The sequence below is a fragment of the Parasteatoda tepidariorum genome, chromosome 3 (genome assembly GCF_043381705.1).
Source record: "Parasteatoda tepidariorum isolate YZ-2023 chromosome 3, CAS_Ptep_4.0, whole genome shotgun sequence".
NCBI classification, from domain to species: Eukaryota; Metazoa; Arthropoda; class Arachnida; order Araneae; family Theridiidae; genus Parasteatoda; species Parasteatoda tepidariorum.
The window spans coordinates 6,926,166-6,947,928 of NC_092206.1; the positions used below are offsets into that span (position 1 = coordinate 6,926,166).

Here is a 21,763-nt window from a genome sequence, read left to right on the forward strand (position 1 = left end):
TTTGTCTTTATAATTACTTTATTTCAATTCAGAACACATCACTTGGCTACTTTTTATCCTGCTTTATGACATTTAGTTATAAATAATTCACGAAAAAAAACTGATCCTTTTTAGTCATACGACGTTTTATCATATGACCCCAGAAAAGAATTAGTAAAATTACAGCCAAATTTGTAGCAAGATTTTTGACTAATAAGGCAATACAACAATATAGATAAAAGTCACAGTCTTGTGAAAATGAAAAGTGTTTGTGGTATTTTTTAAGATTTAAAAACTTACTCGAATGCTGCATTACTTGGGAAGAAAAACCAAAAAATTCTATCGAGACTACGAAAGCAAATGAACCAAAATATTATCTGTCATAAGTTAGTTTTGTGACCTGTGCTTTTTATAAAGTTGTAACAGTAATTTTTAGCAGAATATTTATTTCATGTTATTTGAGGAATAAGACATTTCTAACCTTAATCTGCAAAAAAAAAAAAATCCAGACAGATATGCCCATTTTTAATCAAATTGATATCTTCTCATAGTGTTTGAGAAGAAAAGGTAAAATGTTTCATTGTCAAGTTTGGTAAAAAAATCGCAAAAGGTTGAAAATAGAAATCCAAAAATATTATGTGCAAAACACTTTTAAAATTATTTTAAAAAAATGAAATTCAAGCGCAAGAAACAAATTTATGCAGTAAACACGCACAGAGTATTTTCAACTTATTAATAAAAAACATCAATGCACAATTTTTTTTTTTCAATTGTGGGAATACAAATCTCAATCTAAAAAATCTCACCATGGGTTTGTGTGAGTTTTAAATCACACGAAATCCCATAGTGAGATATTTTAAATCATGTGAATATGGCTGGGATAGCCTGTTTGGTAGGGCACTGGGTTCATGTCCAAGAGTTTGTGGGNAAATTTTCCAATGTTTTTTGAAATATCATTATGTTTTGGCCGTTATTTCTGTTACCACGGTGTTCCGCGCAAACAGGAATAGCGCCAAACATAAGTCACCAATTTCGCCAAGGGGCATCCTCAAGTATAATTTTACCTTATCGTCTTCGCTTAAGAAAAAAAAAAGAGCGTGGAAAGAAGAAGAAAAATTTAATATAACAATTATGAACAGCGATAAATATATCAAAGCGTAGCGTTCTATTTACGTATCTAATATGTTGCCACATTTTTAGTACAAAAGTTAAAGTTTTATCCACTTTGATAAATGTAAACTAATGCGAATCTTACGATTAAATTACTAATTCCTTCGTATATCATTGGTTTAAGTTGTCGAAAATTAATATTTCAATTGTAAGGTTCGCATTAGCATACATTTATAAGAGTGGAGAAAAGTATATGCATTTTTTAATAGTTTCTTGAATATGACTCTTTGAAGACGAAAAAGCATAGATTTTCTTACAAAATGACTGATAACTAAGAAACTAATCCAAATTTTTGAAAAAGAAAAAAAATACTTCTTCATTATCTCAAAACACAATTATATGCCGAGTTTCGTGCCTGGGCGAGGCTTCTGGGGCGATATATTGTGATTACAGACACACACACACAGCCGCGTTTATTATTATGTATAGATTATGCATTGGTACATTCTTTTCTAATTCTACTACATTTTGAGTTTTTCTTTTTTCACCATTCACAATAAATTTCATGCTCAATAAATCAGTTCTTTTTATTCATAAATTTTAAGATGTTGAACTTACAATGTCCTGCCTTGTCCAGGGTTTTAATATTTAATGCCATTTTTTGTTTGTTTATTTATTTTTTTAAAGCAAAAATTTTAAACTTCTATTCAATGCTCATTACTCACTTACATTTCATTTTTCTGTTGCATATTACTACATTTAGAAAACTAAGAAATAAAAAAGGAAATGAATGAAATTTTTTTTCACTTGGTTTTTTCTGTAGCTCTGGCAAATGAATTTAAGTCTTTTTCCTAGCAGAAGTTATATTAAAGTTTTCAAAAAAAAAATCATGCTTTCTAATTTATTTCAGTGTATTGTTTCTAACAAAAACATTGTATTTTAATGTATTTCAATTGTATGTTTTACATGGTAAAAATAATATGCATCGTTTGTCTCATAGAGCATGTGTACCATTGTCAAATGTTCTTGCCATGTCTGAAGATTATCCTTCAAACTCTTCCAAAAAGCAAGACAAGAAGTCAAGGAATAACATTGATTTTGTAATGGCAATGGGTGAGCTTGAAGCTTACGTTGGCATTTTTAAAGATCATTATGGGAAATTCCCTTATCAAGAGAAAAACACACCTTTTGATTTTAAAAGGGAAGAAAATATTTTGAAGGAATTGCTAAAAAATGTAAGAATGTCAAGTTTGTATTAAATTTACTGATTTTTAAATTTTAGTTTGCCATGTTTTTAACTGCATTGTAAATAATCTTCAGATCTATTGTTATTTGTATAGTTGGTAACATTAAGTTCTCTTGTCTTTTCAGATCTCTTTATTTTGTAGAAGAATTTATTTTATGGGTTCAAAATTTCATTGTATTATAATTAGACAAGAAAAAGTTTTTTCTTTAGGAATCCATATTGTATTGTGTTTATATATATATGTATGTGTGTGTGTGTGCGTGCGTGCGTGTGACATAAAAAAAAGCTTCTATTAATCTTTTTATGTCACACACATATATATATACACAGTGCTGAACACGTTATCCGGAAAACCACAAAACCGGAAAAATTTTCTATAAATTTTCCCTCCATTTTTTAAAAAAAAATGTTTTTTTCGGCTTTTTGTAGCGATTCAGAAAACCGGAAAAATCAGTTATCCTTAATAGCGATGGTCCCGATCGTTCCGGATAATCGGTTCCCTACTGTATATATATATATGAATTACTTTACCTCCCTGTTTCNATCCATATATATTTTTTTTACTCTCAGCTTAAACATCAATTTCCTTAAAGATTGAAATTAAAGCCTGTAACTTTGCTCTTTTTGTTCATAGGGGACAGAATAAAATTTGTTATTTATGTTCTTAGAAACAAAGCTAAGTTTCTAATTATTTTAAACATTTGACAAAAATGTAATTTTTTTAAAATGGTGATCATGATTTTATAAAAGGTGGTTTTAGCATGATTTGATATTGTACTGATTCCATTCTTTGCCATTTTTATTTAAAAAAGAAGCCATGGGTCTGTCCAGGGCTAATTTACTGCCGTTTAGCAGTACTTTCATAAATTCATTTTTAGGAAAAATGGTCGTTTCACAAATTACTTTTAACATATTTTTGAAAAATATTTAAATATTATCTTATTTTAGCATATTTTTGTGTTCATTTTTTAATATAATTTTTAAATTTCACAAATTATGTCTAAATTTTCGCAATATAGGTATCTCTCAAAAAAACCTAGAAAGACCCCTAGAAGCTGATTTGACAATCCAATGATTAGTGGTGGCCACTGTAATAAATTAATATTTGATTCAAATCACCTAAATACATGCCTTTTCACTTATAGGAAATATAAATTTACATTATCAATTCCATCAAAATTTCTGCTGAATTAATTATCTTTTGCATTATGATTTGATCCATTACAATTTTCTCTTCATATTTCCTTAAAAAGATTATCTTATTGTTTAATATTTTTCCGCAAAATATTGTTAACATAGTCAATCCAGAAATGCAGAATACAAATTACAAAATTATAACACGTAATTGGAAGGATAACTATCAAATTTGTTTTTTAGAACTTCTAAAATGCAAGTTTGGTGCAGTGTGAACAAAACTTTACCTATTAGGCTAATAACTGTAATGCTTAATATTTTTTTCTTAGTAATGCTTGCACTGGAAATATTTAAAGTAAGAAAATTAGGTCTTCAACTGTTGCAATTTTAAATTAAGAAAAAGAAAATCCGAATTTTTGCTTTGACATACTTAAGGCAATCAGTTCCTACCATGATATTAATTAGTCTGATTTTAGTAGTTATAAATATAACAACAATTTAAGTGGCTATAAATATGGTAATTGCTTATGACCGTCCATAAATTTCAAAATTCTTTGTTGACTCTTAAGGCTATCCACCATCTAGTGTTTTTTTCTTCTTTGCCTACTTCAAAAATAAGTTGTTACTATTTTTTAATATTGTAACAACTTATTACTTTAATATAGTAACTATTATATATATATAAAAGTAAACTACGCATAGGCTTAATGTGTAATTGTGAATAATCTTTCTACAACTTCCTATTTTTTTTTTTTTTTTAAATTGGCTTACCTTTGTAACTTGCCAATTATCAGTTAAACAAATATTAGTAGAGAACCCATTATCCGGAATGGTCGGGACCGTCGCTATTCTGGATAACAGGTTTTTCCGGTTTTCTGAATCACTACAAAAAGCTGTTTTTTTCATTGTCAAACCCAACTAAAAAAAAACAATTATTTAGAAATAATTTTAAAAAGAAGAAAAAACAATAAAGTAATACACATAACTTTAATAAAATAAAAAGGAAAAAAATGATGAGAAAATTATATACAGGCTTAATATAAAATGAACAAAAAAGGTAAGATGGTAAAATAAAAGGGGGGTGGACGCCATCTTCCTCATCACCTTCTTCTACTTCGTCTTTGTCTGCGTCAGGACTCAAAACCATCCAATCCATTTTTTACTTCATTATTAACAAATGTAAATGGAAAAATCAGGAGCATTTCTTTCCTTTCCAATGCGCGAGAAAGACATCCTTTAAATATAATTCTGGATGGGAAAAAAAATAATCCTTTGAAAACTTCTGGAGAAAAGAAAATCACATTTTTTCATTTAATTACTCTCTATTATTCTCAAATGAGAAGAGAAAAATCAGGAGCATTTCTTTTCCCTCCTATGCGCGAGAAAGACATGGTTTGAATGTAATTCTGGATGAGAAAAAAAAAAGAACCTTTCCAAAATTTCTGGAGAAAAGAAAAACACAATTTTTTACTCCATTATTTTTTATGATTCATAAATCTGAACAGAAAAATAAGCGTTTCTTTCCCCTCCTATGCAGGAGAAAGACATCTGGATGGGGAAAAAAAGGATTCTTTCAAAAATTTCTGGATAAAAGAAAAACAAATTTTCTTTACTTCATTGTTCTCAAACATTTCTTTTCCCTCCTCCTATGCGCTAAAAATACATCATTTGAATATAATTCTGGATGGGACAAAAAAATGTTTCGCAAATTTCTGCAAAAAAGAAATTAAGAATTTTTTACTTCCCAAAGGAAAAATCCTTCAACAAAAAACTCTAGAACGACGAAATACTTTTACAGTAATAATAAAAGTTTTTAGAATTCGCGAATTATTGGAAATTATTTCAGATGACTTTTCCTTTTTTTGAGTCTGTATAGATTTTTAAACTGCATCTTGTGATACAGCTCTTTACTTTCAATTTTTCTTCTTGTGTGTTAATCAATAATTGGTTCTTAAATTTGCATGATGTTTTATGCTTGCAATTGTTTATTTGTGTAACACAATTGTTTTTCATTTAAATGAAATTGTTCTAGCATTCAAGAGAAGCAATTGTATCAGACGATACTTTTCCGTCCTCATCTGATAATGAATCGGGAAGTTCCCTTGCTGTTGTGGACTTAACTGATGATTTAAGCGAAGATGGTATGTAATAATTTGTTTCAAAAATCTTTACGAAATTGTTGGAATTTCATTCATAATATTTTATTCCTATGTATTAGTTATCTGCTAAAATAGAATTGTTCAAGTTCTTCAGAAAGTAACTGTGGACCGTTGTCACTAACCACTGTAGTTGGAAGAACAAACCAGGAGAAACAGTCTCTTAGAGAATCGATAGTGGCGTGAGCAGAAATAATTTTCTTGGGATAAGTTTCAAAACACTTAGAATAAGCATAAACTATTATGAGAAAATAATGTTTGAAAAATGGTACTGCGAAATCGATATGTATTCATTTCTACAAAGGCAATCCTAGTAATGCACTTGAACTCTGTTTGAGTTTTCACACGATCAACACAATTACGTGCCAGTCTGAATATTGTTTCAGTACACACATGAAAGGGCAATGGCTTTCATTTTAACAACTCCCAAGTGTCCTACTTGAAGCCCTTGTAAAACTTGTCTTCGAAATTTCTTTAAAACATAATATGATTGATCCATCCGTTTTAGTCATCGGAGCAACAGGTGTACCTCACTGCGATGTTTCTTCTTTTTCAAGTCTATCAATTTCGTTTTTCATTTATTGTTACAGATTAGTGTTCGTTTTCTGAAAGTTTGTGTGCATACAAAAAGTTCTTAATTGTTTTAAAGCCTTACTCAGATGTTTGTTCTAACTAGTTGTACATTTTCATTGGTCTCGCTAAGCACTACTGCTTCTGCCACAAGTTTCAACATTTTTATCAACTGAAGCATAAACATCAAACCTGTTGTTTAAGGCATTTTATTCTAATGGTAACAAATCCTGATTTTCTTTACTATTAACATCAGAAGTTACTGTTCTTATCTTAAAACAAGTTAACTTAAATTTTTTTTCAAGTCAAAGTTTTTGAACGATAAAAACAGGAATCTGCTAGTTTCAAAAAAGATCTAAATGGGTATTATTAACATTATGAGAATAGAACAAGATGATACATACGCATACCCTCCAACTTATGAGGATTTTGAAAATAATTCTTTCTAGTGGTAGCGAACCAAAGTAGAAATTTTTAAAGCAAATGGATCTCTCATAAAACTTTTATCAGAACTTAAGAATCTAGCCATATGGCCTGCACTTTTATAATTAATAGTGGACAAGTTACGCTAAAAAAAATTTTTTTTAAATATTAAGACAGTAATTTTGCTACCGTCTGAAAAGAAGATTTTTGAAACTATGGAAATTCCGTAGCAGTTGGAGGGTATGCATACGGGAAAATGAAGGAGACAGGAACGATGGATGGAGATTCTACTGTATTTATATATGAAAAAGGAAAAGAGATTTGTTTATTTTGATTGTAAAAAAGTGTCCAGAAAATGTACATTTTCGGAGTAAGTGGACATCTTATATGGGACTTTATACTGTATACATATAATAAAAAGGATTTATAAAGGACAATTTAGGCTGTAAAGATAATAATCTGCATGTGATAATGGCTACTCTTTCATGTTTTCTTACATGCAAAGGCAAGCACTTGTCTCCATTTGAAAACCTTTTTTTTTTTTATGTCCATTTTAAAGAAAGTTAAAAATAAAATAGAATTTAGCTCTCCTCAAATTTATCCTGATGTTTAAAATCATTAGTTTTGTCAATGCCTTGTGTATTAATGTAGTATTAATGATTTAATAATGATTTTAACTATAAAATATTTATGGATGTTTTCAAAAACCAAAGCTAGTGCCACCTGTCCTGATTGTTAAATTTTGCGTTGTTTATCAAAATTTTAAAAAAAAATTTTTTTTAAATTATTTGATGCCCGTCGCCCTACCTTTTCATTTTAAAAAAACTCATGAAGTTGTTTCTGTAGCGGTATCTGTTAGCAAAAACTGCAATTGGCTACGGTGCCAGAGAGAGTTTAATCTTGCAAAAATGTGAAGGAAAAAAATTAAATTGAGGTACAAGTTAAACCCTTTGAGTTGATCCCCTTCTATGATATTTATTTGAGTTCGCCCAAAATTTGCCAGATATGTTGATTATTTTGGCATAGAGATCAATACGAAATCTCCCCGAATTCATTATTGCTACTAATTGATCATTCTTTTCCAGATGGGGATCAGATTACGGAGAATGTTGCTACTTCTATGCAGAAAAGTCACACCACGACAACCTTATTTGGTAAGATTTTTAATAATCGTGATTACTATGAACCCCAACTTTAAAGTTCCTATTTTGATTAAAATTTAAACTGCAAAGATTATAGTTTTTAATTTATTATTATTTTGTGTAACTGTCTCTTGTTATTAATCCATCTTAACTATATACAGTCGGACCTCGATAATTTGACACTCGCTTAATTCGTCACTCCGGTTATTTCGACGCTTTTTTTCAAGTCCCGATTGATTTGCATTGGATTTAGTGTTAACAAACTCCGTTTAATACGTCATGGAGAAATTATGAACTCCGGATAAAATGACACTTTAAAGAATGTTTTCACTGGGAAATTGCTTTTCTCCAGTCAACTTTTTCGGAAATTTCCNTTCAATATTTCACAAAACATTTTCTTCAATATATCTTGCATAGTAAAACCTAGTTATACATAATTATATAAAGAATCTGTAAAAATATTATAATGCAGTTTTTACTATGCCACTAAATTTACAAATCACGCATTGAAGCCATGTATGCACTACTGCAAAAACAAAACAAAAAAATTGCACATTGAATTCACAAACACAAATGTCACATAAATTTCTATAATCAAACGCTGTTAAATTACCCAAACTAAAGAGCTGTAAAATTTTAGTATTCTGCACAAAATTAAAATAAATAAAATTAAAATAGTTATTTTTTTAAAATATCAATAAGGAGAATTTTAACTATTTTAGTTTCTTCCATTTCATCCAATTTTTTTCATTCTTCCAGTTTTTTAAAGCTTCTTTCCACACAAAATGTCACCCATGGTTTTTAAAAAGCCATGATAACAATGATTACATAGTTAATTACACAGGGTGCATAGCCAAATTTTGAATAAAAAGTTAGAACCTCTTAAGCACTTCTTGAGCACTCATGAAAGATTCTTAAACTCTTCATTTCTAAAAAAAATATAAGGGGATATTTCCTTATCGTTATCTGTAGGGCCAACTACAATCACCAAATCAAAGTGCCAAATAGATTTTGAACTTTAAAAAAACAAGTAGGTGCTTGCCTGGGGGTGGATACGATTCAAGTTGGTCACTTTCTGTGATTTTTCTTATTTTTAGTTTCTCTAAGGCCATTGCTCAATAGCCGCCAAAACTTGGCGATTATTCTGCAACAGATCACGATACAGAAATCTTTCCAAATATGATTAGGATATGTGCATGAGGGTTCGATAAAACATCGATTAACGACACTTTTTGGTCGATCCAGAAAACCGGGAAATTCAGATATCCGGGATAGCGATGGTCCCGAGCATCCCGGATAATTGGTTCTCTACTGTATATGCGTGTATGTGTATATATATATTAGGTGACCCAATTTTTCAATTTTTTAAAAGCTTAGCCCTCATAATTTATTCCAATCATCAGAAAAATTATGCATACAAAATTTTACTTCATTCAGATAACTCCAAGATGACCCACATAGATAATCAATCACCAAGCGCAGCCTTTAAATGGCGCCGAATTTTTAAAAAAAAAACTTTTAATTAATACCAGAGTTAAACTTTTTTCTCTTTTAAGTACAGTGGAGCATCGTTTATACGACATATACGTTTATACGACGTTTTAGTGTGGTCCCAAATCATTCCTATTCATTTTAATGTAAAAATATATAGTTTATACGACGCACAGAATCGATTATACGTCGGTTTTTAGATTTTGATCACGTTTATTTAATTTTTTATTTTTTCTTGTGTATTTTAAAAAAGGGCGGAATTTGCCAACATGAATGATACAGAAAAGGGTGCCAACAAGAATGCTTGGATGACGACCGTAATTTTTACTAGATGACTGAAAAAACTAGACAATGTTTTGAAGAGGCAAAAACGAAAAATTTTGCTATTCATCGGCCAATGTCCAGCGCACCCATCGATACTAATTTGAAAATGTAAAAGCTCTCTTTTTTCCTGCAAATTGCACAAGTGCGCTTCAGCCATTAGATTACACCGTGATTAGAAATCTAAAATTGCATCATAGAAAGCAGTAAGTTCAACTCGCTATTCAAAGCATTGTAGAGACTAATAGCAAGAAAATATAATTAAAGGTAACATACATTCAAATTGCTCACTGCAATTTTTCTTCTTTGGTTATTTGTTTATTTTGCTTTGTGTAATTTAGAAATTTATGTAAATCAACACGTTAAACATTAAAATTAACTGAAAACAGAGTTAGTTTCAGTTTTAGAAGTAAAAATCGATTATACGACGTTATCGTTTATACGACGTTTTTCGGCGGTCCCTTCGGCGTCGTATAAACGATGCTCCACTGTATATTCAATTTCATTTACTAATTGTGCCCCGTAACTTCTTCAAATATTTATATTATTTACCTAAAAAAATTTTAATAAGATGCCTATTAATGCTGTAGTTTGCTTTGCAAGTAGGGATTTTTAGTAATTATTTCTTACAAATTGGTGACACATCGACTGAAAAATGTCTTTCGGAAAATATTCAGTCAGCAACAATAAGTGCAATAAAAAAATGTAGTAGAATCACTGATGAAGTCTAAACAGAATTAAAGTAATATTTATGAAGCAAACAAAGCATGCTGTCTGAAGAAACATTATGCCACATTGCCAAGTCTTATATAATGTGAAATTTTTAAAAAAAAATGCAAATTGAGTTGGATTTAAATTATGACATTATCTCTAAGACATAGAATGTTTCCGAAACGCCCCTTTTTAGGTTTTATACGAAATTGTTTCCAGGCTCTGCAAACCCTAACTATGCATCTGGGAAATATAAACAGAAATTTGGCATAGAGTAAAGAGCAGCGAAATTGTAATTTTTAAAAAATTATAACATGTAGCTGAGAGCCACCCTAACATATATATATGCACATACAAGTTTGTAGTGTACTGTAAATTGTTGTATAAATTTTGCAGTTGTACTATTTAAATTTTCTAATTTTTCTTTCCATAATAATATAAAAATAAATATATTTTAAAAATGTGAACATTGATCTTCAAAGATATGGCATTACAATCCCCAATCCCTCTTTGTTAAGAATGACTTTAATACTTTTAATTTCTCTATAATCCTGAAAAGGTTTGAATGATTCATCATATACTTTATTTCAAAGTTTTTTCTTATTAAAGTTTATTTAATTTAATCTTTAAAGCAGCACTTACTTTTAAAGTTCTTAATTACGATGTGATTAATTTACACAATGTGAGAATTGTAAGATAAAGTTAATTGTGTTTTTATCAGTTACCTTAAAGAGGCGCATATAATCAATATTAATAGATTGCTAATTATAGAAAATTAAAATATAATTAAATTTCACTAAATTTGATTAATGTTTAGTATGATATCTCCAAACCCCTTTTCTTGAATTCTCAAAGAAAAGTTTTACCAAAAAAGTGCCCGCTTTTTTCCCCTCTTGTTTTGGCAGACAAAATCTAAAATTTTGGGATCCAACCCTTAAATATTTCTTTATCATTTTAGAAATGATAATTATTTATTTTTGTTGTTGCTTTCTTTACGAAGTTTGTTAATTTAAAAATTTTCAAACCTAAATTGACATGCCGAAATATAAAGTAGCACGTTAACTACAAAAAGTAGTACCCTAAGTAGCTTTTGTAAGAGTACTAAGTTTAATTTCATGATTAGTGTTCTCATGCAATTTAGACTGTAACAACTCTTGTAATCCTAAACAAAAGGCTGGAGCTCCATCTTTATTTTTAAATTTGGTAATAAGCAACTAATATGACTATTATTTATCTGAGATAATTTATTCAAATAGCACTTATATTAGTGTAACCAGTTTTAAACTGCAGCCATGTTTTTTACATGTAAAGTGCGCCAAAAAGAAATACCATGCTTAATAACTTTTGATCTAATAATTGGATCTTCCCGTACTAGGACTCAATCTAATGATTCAAGGGGGTAACCTCAAGGATGCTAATTAATTAGTGCAGGTGATATTTTAAGTTTTGAAATGAGACAGAAAAATGTACTTTCTCTGCATAAACACACCTTTTTTTCCAGGGATTCGGATTTTTAACTCCCAAAATATGGGGCGCAGCTGCAATCTGGGAAATATAGTCACCATAGTTTGGACCCCTTAATGTTAATTCTACTTTTGCGTATTTTACCAATTTGTAAGCGAATTGCAAATTTTTTGCACAAAATTATAAAATTTGTTTGTCCAAAGAGAATTCTATGCAAAATCTAAATTTTAATAAGTATTTATTGTTTTTTATTATTTAATTTAATAATAGTAAAAGAAAATTGAACTGTAAGATATACAATTTATTAAATCATTTTAAAGTATGTAATTTTACATGGCAAAATACAAAATTTGAGCAAAATCGGAGGAATAGTTCCCGAGTAATGAAATTTTTAGAAATGCTATTTTTTAAAAATTCGATTTCTCATTAACTATTTGGCTGATTTCGCTGAAATTACGTTAAAATGATGTAAAAAAACTGTACGCCTCAGAGTTCAAAATTTTTTCTGCCATTTTTTAATAAAGTATTAAAAATTAATAAATATTTAAGTATTTTTTTGCATGGAATTATCTTGGGGCAAACAAATGTTATAATTGTGTGCAGAAAATTACGAATTCCCATAAAAAGTTCTCGAGATATGTGTAAAATGTAAAATTGACATTAAGGGGTCCAAAGTTAGGATCGTTGTCCTGATTAAACTATGGGGACAGTATTTCCCAGATTGTGGCTACATATTTTGGGGGTTAGAAATCTGAATCTGTTGAAGAAGAGAAAGGTTTATTCAGAAAAACTATAATTTTGTGCCTGTAACTTTATTCTGTAACTTAAAATATTGTTTGCACTACCTAATTAGCATATTTGAAGTCACCCTCTCAAACCATTAAGATTGAGTTCTAGAACGTGAAGGTCCGATCATTAGATCAAAAGTTATTTAAGATGGATTGTTTTGTTTTTGGTGTACAACTCAAATCAACTTACAATTAGGGTTGAATTACATACATGATTTTTATTTGTGCAACTCACAAAAGCTAAAGTAAATTTTTGTGACTGTTATCTGCTTTATTTTATGCTTGCATTGGTATAAGTAGAACAAGACGTTTCTTTGGATTCATATATGGTTCCAAATGGTTTTTTGGGTAAGTTAATTTTTTACTATATATGGTTTTAGTATACGTACATTGGCGTGCAATTGTCTCTCATCAGTATACATTTATTCTGTCTTTGGCTTTTAAAATGGGAGAAAAATAAATATTTTTTACTTTATTTTTATTATGACCAAATTCAGTATCACTGTTTATTTATCATTGTATGTACAGTAACCCATTATCCGGAAATCAGAAAACAAAAAAACCGGAACGAAATTCGATAAATTTTCCCGCAATTTAAAAAAAAATATTTTGTTTCCTCATAAGATTTTAGGATTTTTCTTTCTTTTTTGAAAGATGTTTACCTTACCATTATTTCAGAAATAATCATTAGTGCATTACCTCATCGTTTTTTCTTATTTTTAAGATTATTTCCAAAAAAAANTCCAGGGTTTAACACTAAAAAAACGGCTTTTTGTAGCGATTCAGAAAACCGGAAAAATCAGTTATCCGGAATAGCGATAGTCCCGATCGTTCCGGATAATCGGTTCTCTACTGTATACAAGATTTATAAACATGAAAACTAAAATAATCTTTAATATTTTCCACGGTCTATTTGATCAAAAAAGAGTACTACACGTGCTTACATATTTAATTATTTTTTTATTCATTAAGTCAGATAAATTTGTGGTGGCTCAGGGGATAGAGCGCTCGCCTTTCAATGAGTTGACCCAGATTTGAATCCTAGCAATAGCTAATGGATAAGAATTCTGTAAACAGCTGGCATCGTTCGCAATGCTGACTAAAATATCCTCAGTGGTAGACGTATCATGGGTTAGAGTCCCCTTATCATCAGGCTAACTGTGAGAGATTTTTATGATTTTCTTCTCCATGTAATGCAAATGCAGGTTAGTTCCCTCAAAAAACTCCTCCAGAAAGGCTAATTTCTCACAATACTTGATTCACGAGTTCCCTTGTCTTCTGATTGGATTCAAAATTACAAGGATGTGTAGTTGAACATTACTTAACATAGTCATAACATAACATAGTTAAATAGTCATAAATTCATTGGGTCGGCTGTTCAAAATTGGGTCGGATGGTTACAAAATTTAAAATAAAATGAACAACGTGAATGTTTGCATTTACATGTTATATATATATTGGACATATTATATGTTGGACTATGTATGTAAATAAATATTTCTATAGTTATCTTAAACCACACGTTTGTTTTGTTTACAATATTTTTCTGAAAATGTGCTTCAATAAAAATAAACAATTTAAAATCAACAGTAAATGAAAAAAATTAGTTAAGTATTGAAAGACAAAATTAATGGAAAAATTGTGCTAATTCGTTTAGGAGAATCATGAAAATTCGTGATACTTTTATTGACACTAATGATGCTTAATTAAATTAGAGTTATTTGTTAGATCAAGCGTAAAATATTTCTGTACTATTATTGATACCTATGACACTTAATTAATATTGGTAATATGTATTAATTAAAATAAAAAAATAATGTACCAAAAAGCGAAGTTAATGGAAAAAAGGCAGTTGTTTGTTTTGGGTAACCATAGAAAATTGCCATACGCAGATGACGCTTGATTTATTTTGGTAATATGTACTACTGGTCTTAAAGTAATTTCTGTAGTTTTAATAAAAATTCTGCAATAGATTTTCCGTTTACTTAGTTTCAGAAAATATTTTTCCAGTGGTAGCAAAGATAGTGTATTAATGTTTAATGAATTAGGTAGAATTCAAATAACTTTTTCTCATCTCTACTTATAAACAATATATTAAAGGTCAGATAGAGAAATTGTCATGCTCAAAAGTCCTTATCCAAAGTCTTATAAGAATTCTTTTTGTTTTTAAAATTTCAGCTTTAATTTAGCTGCCACTGATAAATGTATTTTGCAAAAAAAAAAAAAAAAAAAAAAAAAAAAAAAAAAAAAAAAAANTTAAAGTATTTTGTAATATACTAATATACATAAAAAGTATTATCTTGATGCAATTGGTTATTAAAATTGCACCAATACTGAGCAGTTTTAATACTGATACTGTTGAAATAAGTGTCCTTCGGCCTCATTAAAGGATATGTATCAGCGAAAATTATTTGATTGGGATAAATTTTTACTCTCATTAGTTGACCCTGAGCAATAGCGTCATGCCAAGTGATACGGAATACGATTAATCTATTCTGATCTGATAACTACAAAAAAACGTCATATGCTTAATTTTATCATGTGAAACTACTGGGAAATAATGCAACTAATAATAAATAATAAAAAAATTATTTTGTCTTTATTAATTGCCTTTCAGGTTTGTTCAGTATTTTGTAGTGTTGTTCAGTACTTATTTATTGATTCTTTTCTTTTATTCACTCCTGATAAAAACGGTTATTCAGCTGATAATAATTAAAGTAAAAATAGTTTATCACCCATTTTAACTTATGAAAGTCGAAATAAGTTTTAAAATACTGGTCGTAGACTTTTGCATGCCACTATATATATGTCCTGATTAAACTATGGGGACANTTAAAATTAAATCATGATAATAATTTGCTTGCCAGAAATTTTGGTGGAGTTTTTTAATTGCAATATCTAATACATGCATACATATTCTTTTCTTTCTCTAGAGAAATGGTTTCTATTCAGTTTATTACCACTTGCAATAATTTCATTATTTTCCTAAAATACCAGTTTACAAATTGAAAGTGATTTGTGCAGAAATTAATTATTTTGCGGGTTTCTTATTGCTAAAAAAATAAAATAAAATTTCTAGGAATTAATTTCTTATGTATGAAAATTATTCGTTTTTTAATTATAACCGAATCTAACTTAAACCACTTGCAATATATATTTATAAAAGTAAAGCGACAGAAAATAATTTTAAAAAACAGATATTAACTAAGAAAACTGGGGGGAAAATTATTCGTGTTTTGAGGAAAATTTCAAGTAATTAATTTATTTATATTAAATTTAATGTAATTTTTTTAACGTATAAGTCAGCAATCCAGATAATTCCTTCTGTTTTATAACTTAAATCCAAAAATTTACAATTAATATTACTGTCATAATTGAAAAGTGTTTTTAAAATTTTTAATATTTTTAAGAAACTTTTAATTATCAATATATATATACATAGCTGCCAATCTTTCCGCATTTTGCAGAAGGTTTTCTCATTTTTACTTACTTTAGCTACTTTTTCCGCTTTTACGCTCAGAAGATAAGATCTTCTGCATTTTACCCTTCTGCCCAATAGCTAGTATTTTCTTTAAGTCAGACTATGTTGACTATACCCCACAGCAATGCTGAATGCGAAAGGGTGTTTTCTGTAGTAAAAACAATAGGACTCAATTCCGCTCATGGATGTCTGATGAGACTCTCGAAAAACTTTAAATAATTAAGTCTAAAGAGGGTAGACTTTGTTTTGAAGGAGACTTTTCGAAAGATATTCAGTAAAAGCAAAAGGTGTTACTAAAGTATCTTTGCAAAAAAAAAAATTTTTTTTTGATATAATTCTTTTTCCATAATTTCTATTGAGTTCATATATAGTGCATACTATTATAGTGTAATTAAACTAATGTTAATATAAATCTTAAAATATTATATATTTTCCTTTAATCAAGAATTAATAAATGAATATTGTACCCTCAAGTAGCTGGTCAAAAGTTTTTTTAATTTTTTTTCCTTTTCTTGTTTTTTAAAAAAAGGGGACTATTTTTTAAAATAAATTTATTAGTAATTAGTATGCAGTTACGAATCTTCTGCATTTTTATAACTAGAGGTTGGCAGCTATGTATATATATATATATACATACATACAAGAAATCCAATTTTGTGTATCTACATAAAAATCGAAGGAAAATGCTTACCAGTTTGGATCCAGTTTTTCTGGCCAAATTATGAGGTGTGTCAATTAAATAACCAGAAGTGGCGTGCCCCAGCTTGGACCTCAAAATAATCGCTAGCCTTTTGGCGAATTTACGAAAAAAAAGTTTCAACTCAAATAAACAACCAGTTTCTTTTTCCCATAATTTTTTTTAAAAATTGTTTGGTGATTTAAAGTGCATTAATGCAGAAAAACTCTGAAAAACATAATTTTCACTAAAATGTTGAATGTCTTCATTCAAAATTTTTATCCTAAAGAATCCATCAATTTTCAAAGGAAAGATTCTTGAGGAAGGACAGTTTTTTTTAACAAATTGCATTTTTCAAAATTTTAATTTATGCATAATTTTTAAAAAAAATTATTATTTCCTAAATTTCAGTTTGAGAGAGTGATTTGAAAATAGTGTTGTAATTCATTTTTTCGCACAACCAAGCAAACACAAACAGAATTTTTTTAGAGTAAAGAACAATATTAATTTTATACAAAAAGTGACTTTTTTATTACTTAACAACATTTATTTTAGTTTTGTTCAAATTGTAGATTAATTTTTGTAGCTAATTTCAAATGCAAATCAATTGAGCATGTGTAACTAGGAACTGAGTGTTAATCAAGTAAATTCCTACCCCAATATTTTGAATTTAATTTTGAATGTTGTTATTGTTAATAAAAAAAAATTAAGTTAACCCCTTGACATACAAAAACGTCTGGGAGATGTCATTTGTTTCTTATGTCAAAACGATAATTGATGTGTCTCAGACGTCTTCAACAGAGAGATGCCAACTTGCTCCGGACAGCAAATAAATATTTTAAACTGGTAGTTTATCAGTCGTGATTCTTGGTTTAATAAAGTCAATTTCATAGATTTTTATCCACCACTATTTCTAAATAATTCTGAGGCTTATATAATTCACCACTTTATAGTAGTTATGTCATGCTATACTTTTTAAAAAGCAAGCAAAAATAGTCAAATATTTGCAAAATTTAGTTTCTAGTTATTTATTCAAGTTAGTAGATTTTTATCCACCACTATTTCTAAATTTGTAGACTTATATAATTCACCACTTTGTAGTAGTTACCATGGCTCGAAAAATATCAGAAATTTTACACGTCCCCGAGGACGGCTTGTCCAACAATGTACCCGTCCTCCTTTGAAACTAACCCGTAGCTTCTAAATAAATAAAAATATAATTTTCTCTTATTTATTATTAACATTTATATAAATTGCACAATGAATTAGTAGTTACTAGGATTGAATTATACAGTAATAAAAGAAATACTAGGTTACTAATAATAAAACCTAGTATTTCTTTTATGAAATAATTTAAATGACAAAGGTCAAGTTATCTGGAATGTCAATTTATCCGAGGGTACTGCGTTTTTTAAATGAATCAAACATGACGACGTTTTCCAGTTCCACAATCAAGCCAATGATTTACAGAGGTTTCTGCACAGAAGTCTGAAAGAGGTTTTCCATTTAGGTGGATGTTCATAAGTGCGTTTAACGCTTCTTATTCAAGACTAGTACGTAATGTGTTTTTTTGTAAGTTCATTGCTGAAAAGCCTCTTTCAACCGGTGCAGTACTACCAGAGAAAACATCGATTCCATCATGCACAGTATGTTGCTGTATTTCTAGATTAGAGGGTCATTTTAGAAGTGAGGCGCTAGACTCTAGTAAGGTAAAAAAAATTGAAAATGTATCACGAACATTAACGGTAAAATGGCCGTCCGCGCAGACGGCGGATTCGAGAAATTTGTTGTCCGTGGGGAATTTTTGACTGCCGCGGACGGGCGGTTTTCCAAGGCCTGGTAGTTACGTCAAAGCAAGCAAAAATAGTCAAATATTTGCAAAATTTAGTTTGTAGTTATTTACCGTTTTTAATTATTTTGGCGTGTCCGGAGCAGTTGGCATCTCTGTCTACATTCCGTTGCAAGTTGTTGTTTACATTGCAATCAAAGATCATTTCTATATCTAGAAATTAATAATTCTGCATAGTTTAGAGATTGTTTAATGATATTTCAAGGGGTTAACATTCAAAAGTCATAACTTCTTTACTCAAAAAGTAATTCTCTCGAAAAGTTTTACAAAAAATGTCTCCTTCTTTTATATATATGTATATAAAAAGTGATGAAAAATACCTATGATATTTTATCAAAATAGTTGTGCTGAATGTATATGTAAGAATGTGTTATGTAAGTATCTTTTATGACTGTGAAATATACCTCTATGTTACTGTTAATAGAAAATGGCAACAGATCAGCTAATGAAACCAATAATTCGAATAATAGTCAGGAAATTATAGGTAAGTGTTTATATTTATGCACTTTTACATTTTTAAAAATAGCCTTTTTTTTTTTTTTTTTTTTTTTTTTTTTTTTTTTTTTTTTTTTTTNTACCATAACTTTGCATTCTAATAAACTGAAAAATTAAATGTAGCTTAAAAACTTAAATTCAACATAAATTCATCCAATAATAATGCCATGTTTGAAATACTCCAAAGTTTATGTTTGAAAACAGGTTTAGAAAAAAACTTAGTAATATGTGGGTTATATGGTACATTCTTTCCTTATTTATTCTACATACTTAGTAGCGTAGCTTGGCAAAGTGCCTCGTCAGCTAATTCTTTGTCCATCTTGACCTATCTTAAAGGATTAACCATCCTAGATAATAATTATTATTTTATTCATTGGTATTATTATCCAGGATTATAATTTTATTCTGACGTCAAGTCTCTGCTTGGAAAATAATTTCTTTGATTTAACAGATATGGCTGTAATCATAATAAAGTAATTAAAAAATTTTTTTTATGTAAATTATACTTTAACAATTGCATAATGACGCATAAAGAGATGTTTACAAGGTTATATAAAAAAAAAGGCTTAAAAGTATGTACCATGAAAAGCATGAGCTCATATAATACAGGGTTGCCCCAGACTATTAAAATGTGACTATTTGCTACTATTTTCGGCCATAGGCGACTTTTATTACCTGGGAAGGCTAAAAAAGCAACTATTTTCAGGAATAGGCGACTATCGGGAGACTTTTTTACTCTTAGCAAAATTATTTTTATACTTATACTTATTTTTCGTAGACCTACTGTTACTTTGTGATTGCTGCCCAATCGCTGTTATCTTAAATTTTCGTTCTAAACTCAATAGATCAATGAAAAGAAAATATAAATAAAAAAAAAGATCTTTCATTGGTTTTTTTCAATTATTGTTTTTCATTTTAAGCGATACAATTTAATAGGGGTATTTTGTATTTAATTTTGTTATAAAAAGTTAGTTTTTTCAAATTTATTTAATGTAGGTAAGTATAATAATTTGATTATTTTTAAGCCAATAAATGTTCAGTTGTTTTTAATTATAAAAAAAATTAAAACAAAGCTTACCTTTATTTAATTTGCTATTATTTTTGAGAAACTGAAAACAAAGTTTTAAAAAAATTTGGCTATTAGTTAAGAAACAAACTTTTTTTTTAAAAATTAAATAAAGAGTTTAGTAATGTTTTGACGCTTTTGAATAATTTAACATTAGTATCTAAAGTATTTTTTTTTTTATTGAAATTCTTTCAATAGTCAGTGTCATTTTTAAACAAATAAATCTTTAGTCAATTTTATTTTCAAAAACGAAAATAAGAACAAATAAGTAAAAATATTTTTACATTAAGTACAGAATTTGACCATTAGTTAATACTACTTTATGTTTTAAATAATTAAAAAAAAAAGGTCTAATGATGTTTCAAAAGCATGGTTTTTTTTTCAACAAATAATTTAAAAAAAAATTTTTTTTTTCTAAAGTGAACATTTCTTTGGTTTGTTTTCTACTTTCGTTTTTTTTCTTTAAATTTTAATGCATGTATGTAAAATATTTTGTTACAGTATTATTATTTTTAAACCAATAAATCTTAAATCATTTTTAATTTTAGAAATATTAAATAAAACTTGGGTTTGCTTTTAATTTGACTTCTTTATTATTTCAATTGAAAAAATTAAACAATGATATTGATGCTATAGTAGAATATGTTTAGAATTAATATTTTATTTTGTAATAGATTTATTCCTTTTTATTTATTTTTGACTGATTTATAGATTTCCCATTGGTAATTTCTGAACATTTGCTAAATCGCGATACATCGCGATGTCTAACGTACGATGTATCACAATTTAAAATTTCTGACATCAACCTGTCCTAATCATAGTATTTGACAATTAAGCTACAATTTTAGTTATTTGGCTACTATTTTTGATAAATTTTTGTTCCTGTTCAGGCAACTATTTTCATAGTTTTAGGCAACTATTTTCATGCTTGAGGCTACTAAAAGCAACTATTTTTGTTCATTTTTTTCTGTGGCAACCCTGATAATAGAACTTTTTCTACTTATCTTAACCCTTTAGTGGAAAAGTTTCTTTTAGTCTCTCTATCACCACAGTACACCTTTTTAGCGATTCAGGCTAAAAATCGTTGCAGTATTTTGATAGTGGCTGAACATTCTATTGGTATATCCTGCTGAGAAGTTGGATGTACTGCTGTAGAGGGAGATTTTCTTGCAATCCAGGTAATTAAAAAGCTGGTTTAATCGACATCAAATTTTGAATACTTCTCTGAATTTCTTTGTAGTATCCAACACATGTAGGGGTACAGTGGTGCTCACAAATTGTCCACTCTTAAAAATTCATGTAAACAAGAAATTTAATCTTACCTGTGATGCTTGGTTTTGTTAGATTGTAATTTTAGATTTATATTTCTTAATGAATTCAATTAGGTCTGGATCAAGTTGGCTGTAATCAAAGCTCTCTAGGTGAATATTATTCCCATTGACCTCTTTATTTTCCAATATGTTTTGGAAACATTATAGTATTGCAGAAATGGCTGCAATCCACTGTTTAGTTGAAGTTGCAGCTTTTAAGACTTTAATAAAATTTCTTTATTTTAGGGAAAAATTAAGAAATTTTGCTACTGGCCAGTTATAGCATTTTTAACAGGAGACATTTTTTTAACAATTAAAAATTTTAAGCAATTAAAAAACTTATTATTTTAA

The 21,763-nt window shown here is 28.7% G+C and overlaps 1 protein-coding gene across 11 annotated transcripts in view; it reads left to right on the top strand.

Annotated features, from left to right (window-relative positions):
- The first annotated feature begins 2,089 nt into the window (after nucleotides 1–2,089).
- The window catches only part of LOC107451143 (putative leucine-rich repeat-containing protein DDB_G0290503), a 50,839-nt gene continuing 31,165 nt past the window's right edge, over nucleotides 2,090–21,763 (top strand). For 4 of the 11 annotated variants that reach the window (XM_043049521.2, XM_043049523.2, XM_043049522.2 and 1 more), the window contains exons 1-5: nucleotides 2,090–2,324; nucleotides 5,502–5,610; nucleotides 7,704–7,772; nucleotides 12,836–12,883; nucleotides 18,966–19,025. In XM_043049521.2, coding sequence (XP_042905455.2) covers nucleotides 2,121–2,324; nucleotides 5,502–5,610; nucleotides 7,704–7,772; nucleotides 12,836–12,883; nucleotides 18,966–19,025 — 490 coding nt within the window. In that variant the 5' untranslated portion in view covers nucleotides 2,090–2,120. The remainder of the gene's footprint in view (nucleotides 2,325–5,501; nucleotides 5,611–7,703; nucleotides 7,773–12,835; nucleotides 12,884–18,965; nucleotides 19,026–21,763) is intronic. The other 7 variants (XM_043049524.2, XM_043049527.2, XM_043049526.2 and 4 more) reach the window with 3 other exon arrangements.